This window comes from Nesoenas mayeri, assembly GCF_963082525.1.
Source record: "Nesoenas mayeri genome assembly, chromosome: W".
In the NCBI taxonomy this organism is placed as follows: Eukaryota; Metazoa; Chordata; class Aves; order Columbiformes; family Columbidae; genus Nesoenas; species Nesoenas mayeri.
Genome location: NC_137553.1, coordinates 5,025,828 through 5,039,798, shown reverse-complemented (window position 1 = coordinate 5,039,798; position 13,971 = coordinate 5,025,828). Strand labels below are relative to the sequence as shown.

General features: G+C 40.3%; 1 protein-coding gene across 1 annotated transcript in view; it reads left to right on the top strand.

Annotated features, from left to right (window-relative positions):
- LOC308051405 (E3 ubiquitin-protein ligase UHRF2-like) overlaps window positions 1-12,650 on the top strand; it is a gene marked incomplete at both ends in the record, with an annotated part of 100,304 nt that extends 87,654 nt beyond the window's left edge. The window contains 5 exons of the mRNA XM_080361836.1: window positions 6,561-6,698; window positions 7,495-7,618; window positions 8,008-8,168; window positions 10,802-10,900; window positions 12,504-12,650. Coding sequence (XP_080217962.1) covers window positions 6,561-6,698; window positions 7,495-7,618; window positions 8,008-8,168; window positions 10,802-10,900; window positions 12,504-12,650 — 669 coding nt within the window. The remainder of the gene's footprint in view (window positions 1-6,560; window positions 6,699-7,494; window positions 7,619-8,007; window positions 8,169-10,801; window positions 10,901-12,503) is intronic.
- Window positions 12,651-13,971: the final 1,321 nt, after the last annotated feature.

Genomic DNA, 13,971 nt, shown 5'->3' with positions numbered 1-13,971 from the left:
TCCATTCCCTACAAAGGGAAAGGAAGGAGGCAGAACAAGAGACCACCCTGGCTTAATAATGAGCTTTTGGTTGTGCTTAAAGGCAAAAAAAGAAGCATACTGGCTATGGAAAGGTGGCCAAATATCCATTGAGGACTACAAGAAACTTGCTAGGGCATGCAGAGATGCACTCGGGAAGGCTAAAGCTCAGCTAGAACTGAAATTGACCAGAGATGTCAACAAGAAGAAAGGGTTCTTCAGGTATGTGAGCAATAAGCAGAAGCACAGGGAAGACAGGCCCATTGCTAAACAGGGCAGGAAAACTAGTGACAAACAGTGCTGACAAGGCAGAGGTTCTCAGTACCTTCTTTGCCTCTGTTTTTACTGGCATAGCTGGACCCCAGATCAGAAGATCAAGTAGCTGCGACAACACGTGTTGACTCACCAGTAGTAGAATAAGGGCTCATCTGCAGCCTCTTGCAAGGGCTCAACCCACATAAATCTATGGGCCTGGACAGAATCCACCCCAGGGTGTTAGAAGTGGCTGACATTGTTGCAAGGCCGCTGCTTATAATCTTTGAAGAGTCACGGAGATCAGGGGATGTCCCTGATGACTGGGACAAGATAAATGTCATACCCTTCTACAAGAAGGGCCCAAAAGAGGACCCAGGAAACTGCAGGCCTATTAATCTTTCTTCAGTCCCTGGGAAAGTAATGGAATGAGTCCTCCTAGAAACTATCACAAACCTAATAAAACAGGTAATTGGGAAAAGCCAACATGGATTTATCAAAGGCAAATCTTGCCAGACTAACCTGATCACCTTCTACAACAAAATAACATCTTCTGTTGACATGGAGAGACCAGTGGATGTTGTTTACCTGGACTTCAGCAAAGTGTTCAACACTGTTTCCCACAGACTTCTCCTGGACAAATGGGCAAGATACAAATTGGATGGGTAGTCTGCAAGGTGGGTAGGAAATTGGCTAACAGGCCACCCTCAGAGGGTGGCGATCAATGGTTTTTACTCAGGCCCGCCACAAGTGGGGTCCCCCAGGGATCGATACTGGACCCTATGCTGTTAAACATGGGGTTGACCTTAGTTTGGCTTCCAGGTGCCCACGAAGCTGCTCTATCACTCCCCCTCCTCAGTGCGACATGGAGAAAATGAGATTAAAAACTCATGGGTCGAGATAAAGGTCATTCAATAAAGAAAATAAAAGACTGTGCATGGAAGCAACAGAAAACAAAAAAAGTTTATTTTCTACTTTCCATCAGCAGGCAGTGTCCAGCCACTTCTTGGGAAGTAGGGCCTCAGTATGCACAGCAGATACTTAGGAAGAGAATTGTCTTAATAACAAACGCTCCCCTTCCTCCTCCTTTCTCTTAGCTTTTATCGCTGAAGCACAGTGTCATATGGTATGGAATATCCCTTTGATCAGCTTGGGTCAGCTGTCCTGGCTATGCCCCCTCCCAACCTCTTGCTCACCCCCAACCTACTGGCCTTTGGGGTCAGGGTATGGGGAGTGGTTGGAGAGACAGCCTTGATGCTGTGGGATCACTGTTCAGCAGTAGCCAAAACATTACTTTGTTGTCAACACCCTTCTAGCTACAAATACAAAGCACAACACTGTGAGGGCTGCTATGGGGAAAGTTAACTCCATCCCAGACAGACCCAACACAATCTCCACCCCTTATTCCACACCATTTGCATCATGTTCAGGTCTCGCATAATTTAATACATTTATATATCTTCTAACCATCCCATTGTATCTATTTCTTATTCCCCAAACTCATCAGTTTAGAGCCTGCTTGTCCTTGCCCCTCTATGCTTGCTGTCTCATCCCACATCATGTCACGGGCGAACCCGATTACATCCCCCTCCCCCATCATATCTAGTTTAAAGCCCTGTCAATGATCCCTGCTAGCTTGTGTGCAAAGACCCACTTCCCATAATTTGTAAGATGAACTCCATCCCACACCAGCAAACCCAGTGCCATTTAGGCCATCCCATTATCAAAAAGGCCAAAATCGTGGAGGTGACACCAAGCACAGAGCCATGTGTTAATAGAGTGCACCCATCTTTTTCTTCTAATGTCACTGCCCACGACTGGAAGAAGAGAGGAGAAAATAGCCTGTGCATCTGATTCCCTCACCAACCGTCCCAAGGCCCTGAAGTCTCTTTTAATTGTCCTTGGATTACGGGTCACAACGTCATCACCATCCACATGAAAAACCAGTAATGGGTAGTAGTCCAAGGGCCATATCAGGCTAGGAAGTTTCCTGGCCATGTCCTTAACCCAGGCCCCAGGAAGACAGCAGAGGAGGGTCCTTCTGGTATATTGGACCCTCTGTAACCCCCAGAAGAGAGTCACCTACAACTGTAATCCTCTTTTTCTTTCTTGTGGACGTGGGGATGTTTCGCCTGCTACCTCGGGTGTGGACTTGTTTCCATTCACCCCTTTGCCTTGACCTACTGTCTTCAGTCATTTGGGAGGAGGGTAATGGACTCTCTTGATCTTGGTTACTTGGTGGTGGCCTTTCATGTCTCAGGGAGGCCAGGCTCTTGATCCCACCAGTCTATTTCTTTCTCTGCCTCCCTGATACTTTGCAACCTTTCTACCTCCTCTTTTAGCTCCACCAGCTCTTTTAGCTCCATCTGCTCAGAGGAGCTGTGCTTCTGTACCAACAACTTCTGAAGCAGCTTGAACTCCCTCATATGCTGCTAGTATCTCTTTTTCAGTTGGGGTGTAGTGGGCTTCTGACACTTAATACCCCCAGCTCCAAAACCCTGGAGGTCAATCTCAGGTTTCGCCTGGTGTTTTCTGCTGGAGTCTCCAGGTGAGACCATGCTCCCTAACTGCAGTGTAGATCATATTTTGAATAGCCGGTCCTGTATAGACAAGACCAAGAGCTACCTCACAAGCTGTCTCCTCTTTGATCTGCTCAAAAGCTTGCTGTTGCTCATGGCTCCACTCAAAATACTAGTTTTTTCAGGTCACTCAATAGAGAGGGCTCACAAGCTGACTATAACCTGGAATATGTGTCCTCTAGAATCCCACAAGGCCTAGGAAAGCTTGTGTTTCTTCCTTGTTAGCTGATGGGAACATAGCTGCTATCTTATTGATCACATCCCTTGGATCTGTGACAATGTCTGTCTTGTTATTTTTTTCCCCAAAACTGGATGTCTTGTGCAGGTCTTTGCTTTGTCTTATGGCAAAATCAGCTTTCAGAAGAATCTGGATTATTCTTTTACCTTTTTAAACACTTCCTTCACTTTCTTGCCCCACACAATGATGTCATCAATGTATTGCAGGTGCTCAGGGGCTTCACCCTATTCTGGTGTAGTCTGGATCAGTCCATGACAGACGTGCTTCCACTCTGTCATGGTTTAACCCCAGCTGGCAACTAAGCATCACACAGCTGCTCACTAACTCCCCCGTGGTGGGATGGGGGAGAGAATCAAAAGAACAAAAGTGAGAAAACACGTGGGTTGAGATAAAGACAGTTCAATAGGTAAAGCAAAAGCCATGCACACAAGCAAAGGAAAACAAGAAATTAATTCACTTCCCATTGACAGGCAGGTATTCAGCCATGCCAGGAAAGCAGGGCTTCATTATGTGTAATGGTTTCTTGGGAATTACATCTCTCTGAACATCCCCCACTTCCTTCCTCTTCCCCCAGCTTTATATACTGAGTGTGGTATCATATGGTATGGAATATCCCTTTGGTCAGCTGCAATTAGCTCTCCCAGCTATGTCTCCTCCCAACCTTTTGTGCATTCCTTGCCTTCTCATTGGCAGGCCAGTATGAGAAGCTGAAAAGTCCTTGACTGCTTAGGAACAACTGAAACATCAGTGTGTTATCAACATTCTTCTCATACTAAATCCAAAACACAGCACTATACAATTTACTAGAAAGAAAATTAACTCTATCCCAGCCAAAATCAGGGCACATCCCTGGGGTAGTTTATTCCAGGTGTACTGGACACCTCTCCATGTGAAAGCAGACTGTGGCCTGCACTCTGCTGGCAAAGGGATCAAGAAAAATGCATTGACAATATCAGTTGTGGCTGCCTTTGACTTCAGTTTGTATTTGAGCTCTAGCATGTCCTGTATGGCAGCACTCAGAGGTGGCATGACTTCATTCAGGCCACAATAATCCACTGTTAACCTCTACCCTCTGTCAGACTTTTGGACTGGCTATATGGGACTATTAAATGGTGAGCAAGTCTTGCTGATCACCACTTTGCTCTCCAGTCAACAAATCAGGTCATGGATGGGAACCAGGGAGTCTTGGATGATGTGATATTGCTGTTGCTTCACTGTCATGGTAGCAATTGGCACCTGCTGTTCTTCAACTCACAGCAAGCCCACAATGGAGGGATCTTCTGAGAGGCCAGGAAAGGTAGATAGCTGTTTCATCTTCTTTTTATTCATGATGGCTACACCAAAAGACCATCGGTACCCTATTGGGTCCTTGAAGTACCTTCTTCTGAGGTAGTCTATGCCAAGGACACACAGGGCCTCCAGGCTGGTCACAGTGGGGTATTTTTGCCCCTTCTCTCCTGTTAAGCTGGCCTTAGCCTCTAATACAGACAATTCTTGGCATCCCCCTGTCACTCCAGGAATCCGGTTGGGTTCTTTGCCCCTATACCCTGACAGCATCAGCATACACTGTGCATTAGTGTCTACCAAAGTCTTATACTTCTGTGAGTTTGATGTGCCAGACCATCGAATTCACACAGTCCAGTATACCCAGTCATCCCTTTCCTCCCCCTGGCTAAAGGCAGGGACCTTCTGTTCCTGTTCCTGGTTGGAGTATTCACTGTCTGACCCCTGCAGTGCCAGACCAGAGGTCCCCTTACCAGAATCAAGGGAGGTCATCTCTGTCCTTCCTCTATGTCTGGGAGATCACTGGTTGCCTTCTTGTGTCTCTACAGCAACTAAGCTGGCAGCTTTATCGAGTGACTTCTTAGCAGATTCTTAGCTTCTGTCTTACCTTCTTAGCAGCTGTCTTCCCTCTCAATTCATGTACACAGGCTTCCAGCTTAAAGGTGGGCTCATCATTCCACTTCTTCATGTCCTTCCCCTGGTCACACAAGAAGAACCAGAGTGCACCACATGGCATGCACCTGGGGCTCCCTCTCCCTCTGAATGGGGCAGGAGGGGACTGACTCCATGGGGTACCCCTGACACACAAGGTGCTGACCCATAGGGATGAGGAGGGACAGTTATTTTCTTAAAAATTTTGGAACCAGGAAGATGCCCTCTCCACAGTTGGTGTATCCACATCTGGGCAATACATTGTTGCCAAGCTGTTAGATTATGATGCTGGGGAACTTTGAATCACCTTCCTCCACATGGCCTATATGCACAGGACATCCTCTGGATCTTTGGAGACCTCATAGTTGTCTAGATCACTGTATATAGCTTCCAGCACCACTAATTCTCTCAGGTACTGGATGCCTTCATCAGTGGTAGTCCTCATTCATTGGTAATTCACAAGATCTTCCTTGAACAAGTATCTTGCCCTCACACTTGACAGGAACTGTTTCCAGAGACTGAGAATTGTTGCCTCTTTCCCAGTTCCTCTCTCAGTTCCCCAGTGTCTAGCAAGATATCCCAGTTTTTGGGCTTCCTTGCCTTCCAGGTGCTGACTGTCATCCCCACTATCCCAGCACTGGAGCAGCCAGGCGGCAATCTGCTCACCTGGCTGGCCACTGTAATCTTTCCACATGTGTCAAAGTTCGTTTGAAGTCAGGGACCAGGTAGTTTCGACCTGTTGTCTGATTTCTCTGACTTCTTTTTCCAATTTCTTGGCTGAAGGACCTGCTTCCCAATCAGCCCCTTCCTCCTCCTCCCTTACTAATTGATGATATGGACCCATCGACCTCCTTGTCTGCTGTTTCTTTTTCACTACTGGGGCAATTACTGTATTTGGAATTTGGGTTCCTTGTCTCAGCTATCGTGTTCTTAGATGTAGTTTGTATTCCAGTCTCAGTCATGGCATTCTCAGAAGTGGTTTGGGTCCCTGTCTTAACCACAGTCCTCTGATAGTGCTGAAAGGTTGCTCGATAGGTGCAGGCTAAGCTCCAGTACAGTGTTAGAAGCTGCTTATCTTCATTGAGATAGGCAAGGCACCCTTCTATCAGGTAGCATATCAATTCAACAGGATTACTTGCCTGTTCAGGTGTAAAACCCTAGGCTATGGGAGGTGATAACTGCCCTAGGAATCTGCCCAAATCCTTCCACACACTCTGCCATGCAGGGACTGGCCCCTTCAGGTCATGTTTCAGTATCGCCTCACTCACTCACTCCTCTTATGCTAGGACAACAACAGATTCCACAAACCCAAGAATAAACCACCTGCATCAATCCTGGGTAGGAAGAGGTAGGTGTATTCCCTCATCCTCTCCACAAGATAGCTCCCCCAGCACAGTAATGGCATCAGTGCCAGGGCAAAGCACATAGCCATTGTTTGTGCTAACATGTTCCCAAGCAAATCAAAGAGAATTTCTTAAATTAGATTTGAGGATCTATTGTGATAGAAAAAACATAAACCTGTTGTTATTTATCCTTAGGTGGTAAAATATTGGCCAGAAATTGGGAAATGTGGGTTCTTAGTTTGGCGCTATCTTCTGAGGAGAGATGATATTGAACCTGCACCATGGACTTCAGAAGGGATGGAACGGTCAAAGAAACTGGGTCTGAGTGTACAGGTCAGAATCAGTGTTCACAAAGTTGCTCTGATATTCTGTTCAAGTAAATGGAGTCTTAAATTTTAAAACTAGGAATGTGAATTAAATTTAAGCCCCATTTTTCATATACTATGAGACAGGGTCTAACATGAAAAATATTATACATCATCTATAATTTTAAAAACTATGATATTGGCAAAGCAGAAAGACTTGTGAATGAAGCTTTCTGCCTTAACAGGAAATTTTTCTGTATATTTGGATCAGAAAATTATGACTTTGGATACAGTTTTGTGATCCTTATGCTGGATAAGATTTATAACTCTTGTAATAGTTGAGTCTCTTCTTAGAATTTAATAAATATATATGTTTTTATATATTTTTCTCTAATTGTTTCCTATGTTTGAGGAACTATTATAGATAACATATTTCAGGCAGGGACTTTGGCACTGTGAAATTTGTGGCAGATGGGAAGAATCAAAGTAGTTTTTTTCCTCAGTAAACCAATAATTTCCTTCGGATGTGTTGTTTTGCTACATGATGTGATCTTCAAATTTAGCTTTGTGTAGTTTGAGTTGTGGATATGGATATAACGTGCCTTTTAATAAAAATCTGGTTTAGATTTGATCCTTTGACTTAACTAAAGTTTTCTAAAAATATACTAATGTAAAAGCTTTCCTGTTTATATAGAGGTTTAAAAATATTTTTATATCATTGAAGTATGTAGTCATAGGGGTTTACATTATTTTAGAAAATAGACATGTCAGTATTTGGGATGCCACTGGATTCTGTTTTAAATCTGTTTTTGGGGTTTTTTTAGTATCCTGAAGGTTATTTGGAAGCCATGGCTAGTAAAGAGAAAAAGGATAAGGTTAAGAAGCAAACTGTGAAACAGGAGCCAACCAACCAGAGTAATGGAAACCAGAAAAGGACAATTGATGATGGTATTTATTTTTACTTCTTAGTGTTAGAGCTCTGTCAAGTTATATATATATATATATATATATATAGGAAAACTACAAGGAAGTTGGAAGTCATTTGGAATCCAAATGTAAAGTGCTAAGTGCCCAATAATAAAATGGGAAGCTGGGGATCTTATGCTACTGTTCCATACTTGTAAGGTTTCTTTTTCTTAAACTTCACAGAAAAATTAACAATCTTCTATGCAGTTATGATCTATAGTTCAAAATAAAGCTGGGCAATTTGAATTGGAGCTTTATTGCATCATTACATAGATGTGATTCCTGTTTTAGCTTTTGAGAAATAATTTTGTCTTCCCTTTTTAAGAGTTCAGACTACCACTGTTACTGTATCTTGTCATAATTTTAAACAGGTATAGAGGAGATTAAAAATACATCCAAAGCCATGAGAATGGGAGATGGAGGGAAAGGAGAGGCTTTCCAACTGACCCAGCAACAGCAGTGGCTGATTAAAGAAGACTGTATGAACCAGAAATTGTGGGATGAAGTACTTGCTTCTCTTAAAGAAGGACCAGTATGCTTGCAGCTTGCTTAAATTATTCATTTTTAACCTTTCTTTACATAGAGTTAAGAGAAATGAGGTTTTGTTAAAACCAAATTCACTTGCTTAAAATTGACGAATACATATTATCTGTTTTTAGAAACAGTTGAATATGCTTACTTATACTTAGGAATATCTCAAGGGTGGGTTTCAAGAGGATGGGACCAGAGTCTTTTCAGTGGTGCCCAACAACAGGATGAAGGGCAACAGGCACAGACTGAAACATAGGAGGTTTCATCTGAATATGAGGGAAAACTTCTTTACTTTGAGGGTGACAGAGAACTGGAACAGGCTGCCCAGAGAGGGTATGGAGTCTCCTCTGGAGACATTCAAAACCCACCTGGATGCACTCCTGTGTGATCTGCTCTAGGTGAACCTGCTTTAGCAGAGGTCTCTTCCAAACTCAACCATTCCGTGATTCTTTGAGATGGGGCATGTAATTTCACTCACTTAAGGAGACAGAAGAAATATCATCATATTGAGACTTAGATACCAAATGAAAATATTTTTAATTGAAGTTTAGATTATTCCACTCACTGTAGAGAGAACCTTAAGTAAAAAAGAGGGAATACTTCCCTCCCCCACCTGTCAAGACAATAGAATGGATAGTTCAAGTTTGAAGACACTTGTGGATTTTTTAAAAATTAGTCTCTGATGGAATATCCTCCAAAATATTATGTCCTTGAACATTATTAGCTTTATTCATGTTCCAATTCATAATTATTTCAGATGTTTTGGAGAAGTAAAAGAAATCAAGATATCAGAATGGTAAATGTCTCTATTAAGTCAGCAAAAAACCAAAATATTAGATGGAGAATGGATGCCTAAAAATGAATGTACACAATCACTTTATTTGGGAATTGCCAGGGGCCATTTACTTTGTTTCATTGACAGAAAAAGCATCCAGTAACTCCTTGTTCTTCCATTTGGTGTACTACTATTGCTATAATGCTACTACACTTTTATTAGGAACTGATATTGTAAAGTTATAAGTTGTTTATCTGTGGGTTGTCCAATGTTTATAAATAGATTTTCAACTCCTAGTTATGTGACAAAATACAGTAGATGTGTTTCCAAAGTTACAGAAAACAGTATCTTAAGAGAAATCCGGTTATTAGAAAGAGATTTTCCTATACATTCCTGCCCATAATTTTGATTGCCTTTGGTGATAGCCATATAGAAATTTCAATGGGAATTGTGCAATTACAATTAGATAGGTGCAATGAAAATATAAATCTTAATGCTTGAAACAACCTTTCAACTTTATAAGTTTGGGGTTGAGATGAATCTGATATCATTAAAATTATTGAAAAGAACTGTATTTGAGTAACTTTAGATCTGTTTTTTACACTTCTATACTTGAGTGAGTATGCTTGAGACTACTGAAATACCAGAGAATAAGGTCTCTAAGCATGCTTGTATGTGTAAAATCTATGGCACAAAATTTATCCCACATTCTTCAGAGTTGCTCTGAGAAGACTAAAAACAGGAAGGTTCTTTTACCTATTGTAGGGTATTTCAGTGAGGACTCAAGAAACCAATTAAACACCTCCAGGAGGTGCAGAGGTGAATTTCTTAGTGAAAGAGGTATACAGTACTTTGTTCTCCCTTTGCAGAGCAGCAGCACTTATCCATCATGGATGTGCAAAATTCTAGTGATGATCACTAAATATAGATATTAGCTTCCAAATTCTCTGACTTGTGCTAAGAATCAGGCTTGATGGGCCCTCTGTTTTGTTTTGAATGAAAATACAGGGTGTTTCAAAAAGATGGACCAAATTTGAAGTCGACTGCAAATGGGTCCATCTTTTTAAAACACTCTGTAATGTACAACCAAATAACCTTCAAAACCTTAATTTTCTGACTTCTGGAAAAGCAGGGAAATTAATTGTTCATTGACTTATTTTCTAAATACTTTGTTAACCACACTACTTCTCATGGATGTGAAGGATATAAGATGAGCCTTCCAAAATTTTTTCATGTAATAAACATAATTTATTAAATGTGTACTTTGCATTGAACACAACAGAGGTTCACTTCTGAGGAAATAAGAGTGAGCTGTGAACAATAATAATATGGGGAATAAGCAGAAGATAAGTAGAGGTAATAGCAGAGGGTGTGTGATTCTTTATGTAAATGTCCATTAATACAGTAGTAATGGTGGTGGGCTTTGGAAGGAAATTTGTAACTTGGACTGAGACCTGAAGATTGCACTAGAAAAGTTTCAGTGTAAGCAATCTTTGCAATGTCAAGCTATCCTATCACACTGAATATTGGATTTAAAAACTCCTAGCAGTTGTGTAACATTATTAGACCATGCCAACTATGAGTTTGGGAAGAGTAACAAGGATGTTAAACAAGTATCTCATGAATGTATATATCTGCATTTACCAAATGCTATGAAGGCCAAATTTTTTACTCAATTTAGGTCTGTGAATTTGACTGTGATTTTATAGTTTAATTATAGGTAATAATTACAGTAGTTAGATAAATCAGTTTTTTTAAAAAAACTTTAATAATTTTAAATAAAATTGCCCTTCTTTGTTTGCATATTTATGAATGTGCCTATAATAGTCCTATCTTTCTCTTCTTTTGTCCTATACTAGAATTTCCTGAAGAAATTGGAACAATCTTTTATGTGTGTCTGCTGTCAGGAGCTGGTTTACCAGCCAGTGACAACAGAGTGCCTCCACAACATCTGTAAAGTAAGAACAATCCCTGTATTGCTCTGGGTTGTGTTCTTGTCCTCTAGACGTTGATCAGCAAAACCAACATAAATTTTAGGAAGACAATAATTAGTGCTATCAGTCTGAGCAAGAAATGTAAAGTGCTTGCTTCCAGTTGTGTGGCTGCTATATATTCAATCTTAATTTTATGCAAAAATTACTGGAAATTTCTTTAGTATAATTCCTTATAGACACGTGTCAAGTTCATAATTCCATTGTAATTAGTGGAGCTATGCTAGGGATTGGTTTGTTCCAGGAGCTAGATGTTGGTACAATAAGATGAAGTTAATTTTATGTACTTAAGAAATGAGAACAGAGCAAGACTGCTCCTTCAAAGAGCTACATGTTACATAGAGGTAAAGTATTATGAGGGTGTTAATATACTGAGTGGTGGAAAAAACATGGAGAATGTTGAATGGCAACAACTTCAAAGCATAGAATCTGAAGCTATTAAACATCCAATTACTGTTTTAAGGTATAGACTGACAGACAGTGCTGTTGTTTGGACAAAGATTTGCCCTCATAAAATTTTCATCTTAAACTTACGTGCTTGGATCATCTGCAGTCTGGGAAAACCAAAAAAAAAGAAGGCAATGTTAATAATTATCTTTTAGATACTGTAATTTTAAACCTATTTCATTCCACTCATGCCTTTGAGGCTTAAAGACTGAGCCATGCCATAAAGATGAATTAGCTATGGATTGTTAGATAAAATGCTGTACACCTGTATGTTCAGCTACATCTTGAAATGAAACTCTGGAATACTTACAGCCCTCTCACAGAAATGCTAGAAAGAAACTGTGGACTGATCCACAGGAATCCACTAGGAAAAATTAAGCATCTCAGTAGTAACACTTAATTCCTGACAAACTAAATGCTTTGCCTCCTAATCAAAATATTTCTTTGGTTAAGTCCTTTGTGATGGGTTGACCCTAGCTAGCAAAGTAGTACTCACCAGCTACTTTCTCAGTCCTCCCCACAGCGAGAAAAACTCTTGGGTTGAGATAAAGACAGTTTAATAAGTGAAGAGAAAAAAAGAAAATAAAAAAGTGATGCAAAGGCATTCGATCACCACCTCCCACAAGTAGACCGATGCCCAGCGAGTCTCTGAGCAATGGCTACTTTGGAAAGACAACTCCCAAGTTTTTATTGCTGAGCATGGAATGTCCCTTTGGTCAGTTTGGGTCAGTCGTCCCAGCTGTGTCCCCTCCCAACCTCTTGCCCATCTCTGGCCTACTTGCTGGGGAGGCAGAATGAGAAATAGAGAAAGCCTTGTTGCTGTGCAAGCATTATTCAGCAATAACTAAAACATTGCTGTATTATCAACACTGCTTTAGTCAAAGATCTAAAACACAGCATCATACAGGGTGATATGAAGGAAATTAACTCCATTCCAGCCAGACTCAGTACATGATTTCAGTTGTAAAGGCAGAAATATGGCAAGTGAACTCAGTAAGAATTTGCTGTTCCTGGAAATGTGGAAAACTTTGTTTCCTAGCAACTGCTGAATTTTTTCTAGCTAAATTTTCAATGTAAAGCAAAAGCTGTAACACTTTTACTTCTTTGTCTTTGTATGCCCTAGAGCTGTTTGCAGCGCTCTTTCCGAGCTGAAGTCTTTACCTGTCCTGCCTGCCGCTATGACCTTGGAAAGAGCTACACTATGGTTCCTAACAAGATATTGCAGATGCTACTTGACCAGTTCTTCCCTGGTTACAGTAAAGGACGATGATGTGTTCAAATCCTGTCATACTTCTCCCATTGATTTTATAGACAGTAAAGAAGAATAAACATCTAAAAGTCAACGGTGAATGAGACAGATTGATGGAAGTGAACCTATTGTCACATTTTGAAGCAGCTAATCCTCTTCCTCCCCATCACCATCTTTCTTCAGGAAGTGAGAACTCTAAATCTCTGCTATCTTTAACATCAAAAGTAGTTTTGGTGAGCTAACAAATATTTTTTAAAGGGAGAAAAGAAACCCCAAACCAGGTCTAAGTGGTGAGTCCTAGCTGGTGCTTAAGTTATGATTTTTTTTTTGTAACTACCTCAGGTAGAAGAAAACAAATTGCGGGGAGGAAAAAGCTTCATAAAGTTTTAGCTACCCACTGCTTTCTTAATTTTACTTGTGTCTAGTCTATGTGGTTTGATTCAACAAAAAATAGAAAAGCAAACAAACACACACACACAAAACCAAAACAAAACCAAAATAAAACAACAAAAAACAAACAGCACTTAAGTCAGCTCAATTAAAGAACAGCAAAATCTGTTGTGTGCATAGTCCTTTTTCTGTCTTTTCCATTATAGTGTATTTCTTTGCAAGAACGGGCTTAATTTTGTGAGCTTCACTGTACTTTTTCTTGTATCTTATGCAAGCTGACTACTAAGGACTAATGAACAATATGAATGCATTGTTGCTACAGTAGTGTAAAGTGATCTGTGTTTTTTTGCACTTAGCAAATATTCAGAACAGTAGCTGTGTACAATAAATTAATATTAAAAAAGCCACTTTTGTATTAGTTTAAAATGTATGCTTTTAGTAGGCCTTGTGTCAGTGGCAATAAATCTATACAGCATTGAAGACAGTACTAGTTTGAAAAGGGTTTAAATTGCTTCATATGGTGATCTAAAATTTTATATACAATATATTCCCCCAAAATATACATTATTAAATATTTTATGATTCAGAAATGTTGCTTATTTTGTGGGTTTTGTATTATCCAAACTTGTCAAATTATGACATTTAAAATTAAGATACTTTTTTCAGACTACAGAATATTTTCTTTAGACAGGCTTCTTATTCTTCAAACTTGAGCCTTCATATACCTTAATTCATTCATCAAGAAAACAGAAGAATGTTTGCTCAAATGAATTTCTAAGACACTATGCCACACCTCTCCCCAACCATGCCTTAAGAAAAAAGATAAAAAACCCCCACATGAATATCTAGAACTATTCACCTTCTCTGTTAAATGTTTAGCAAGAATCTGTTCCAAATATTAACTTTAATTTTTCTTATTCAGAAGAGTTAGTGACCCTTGTTTACTAGAGAA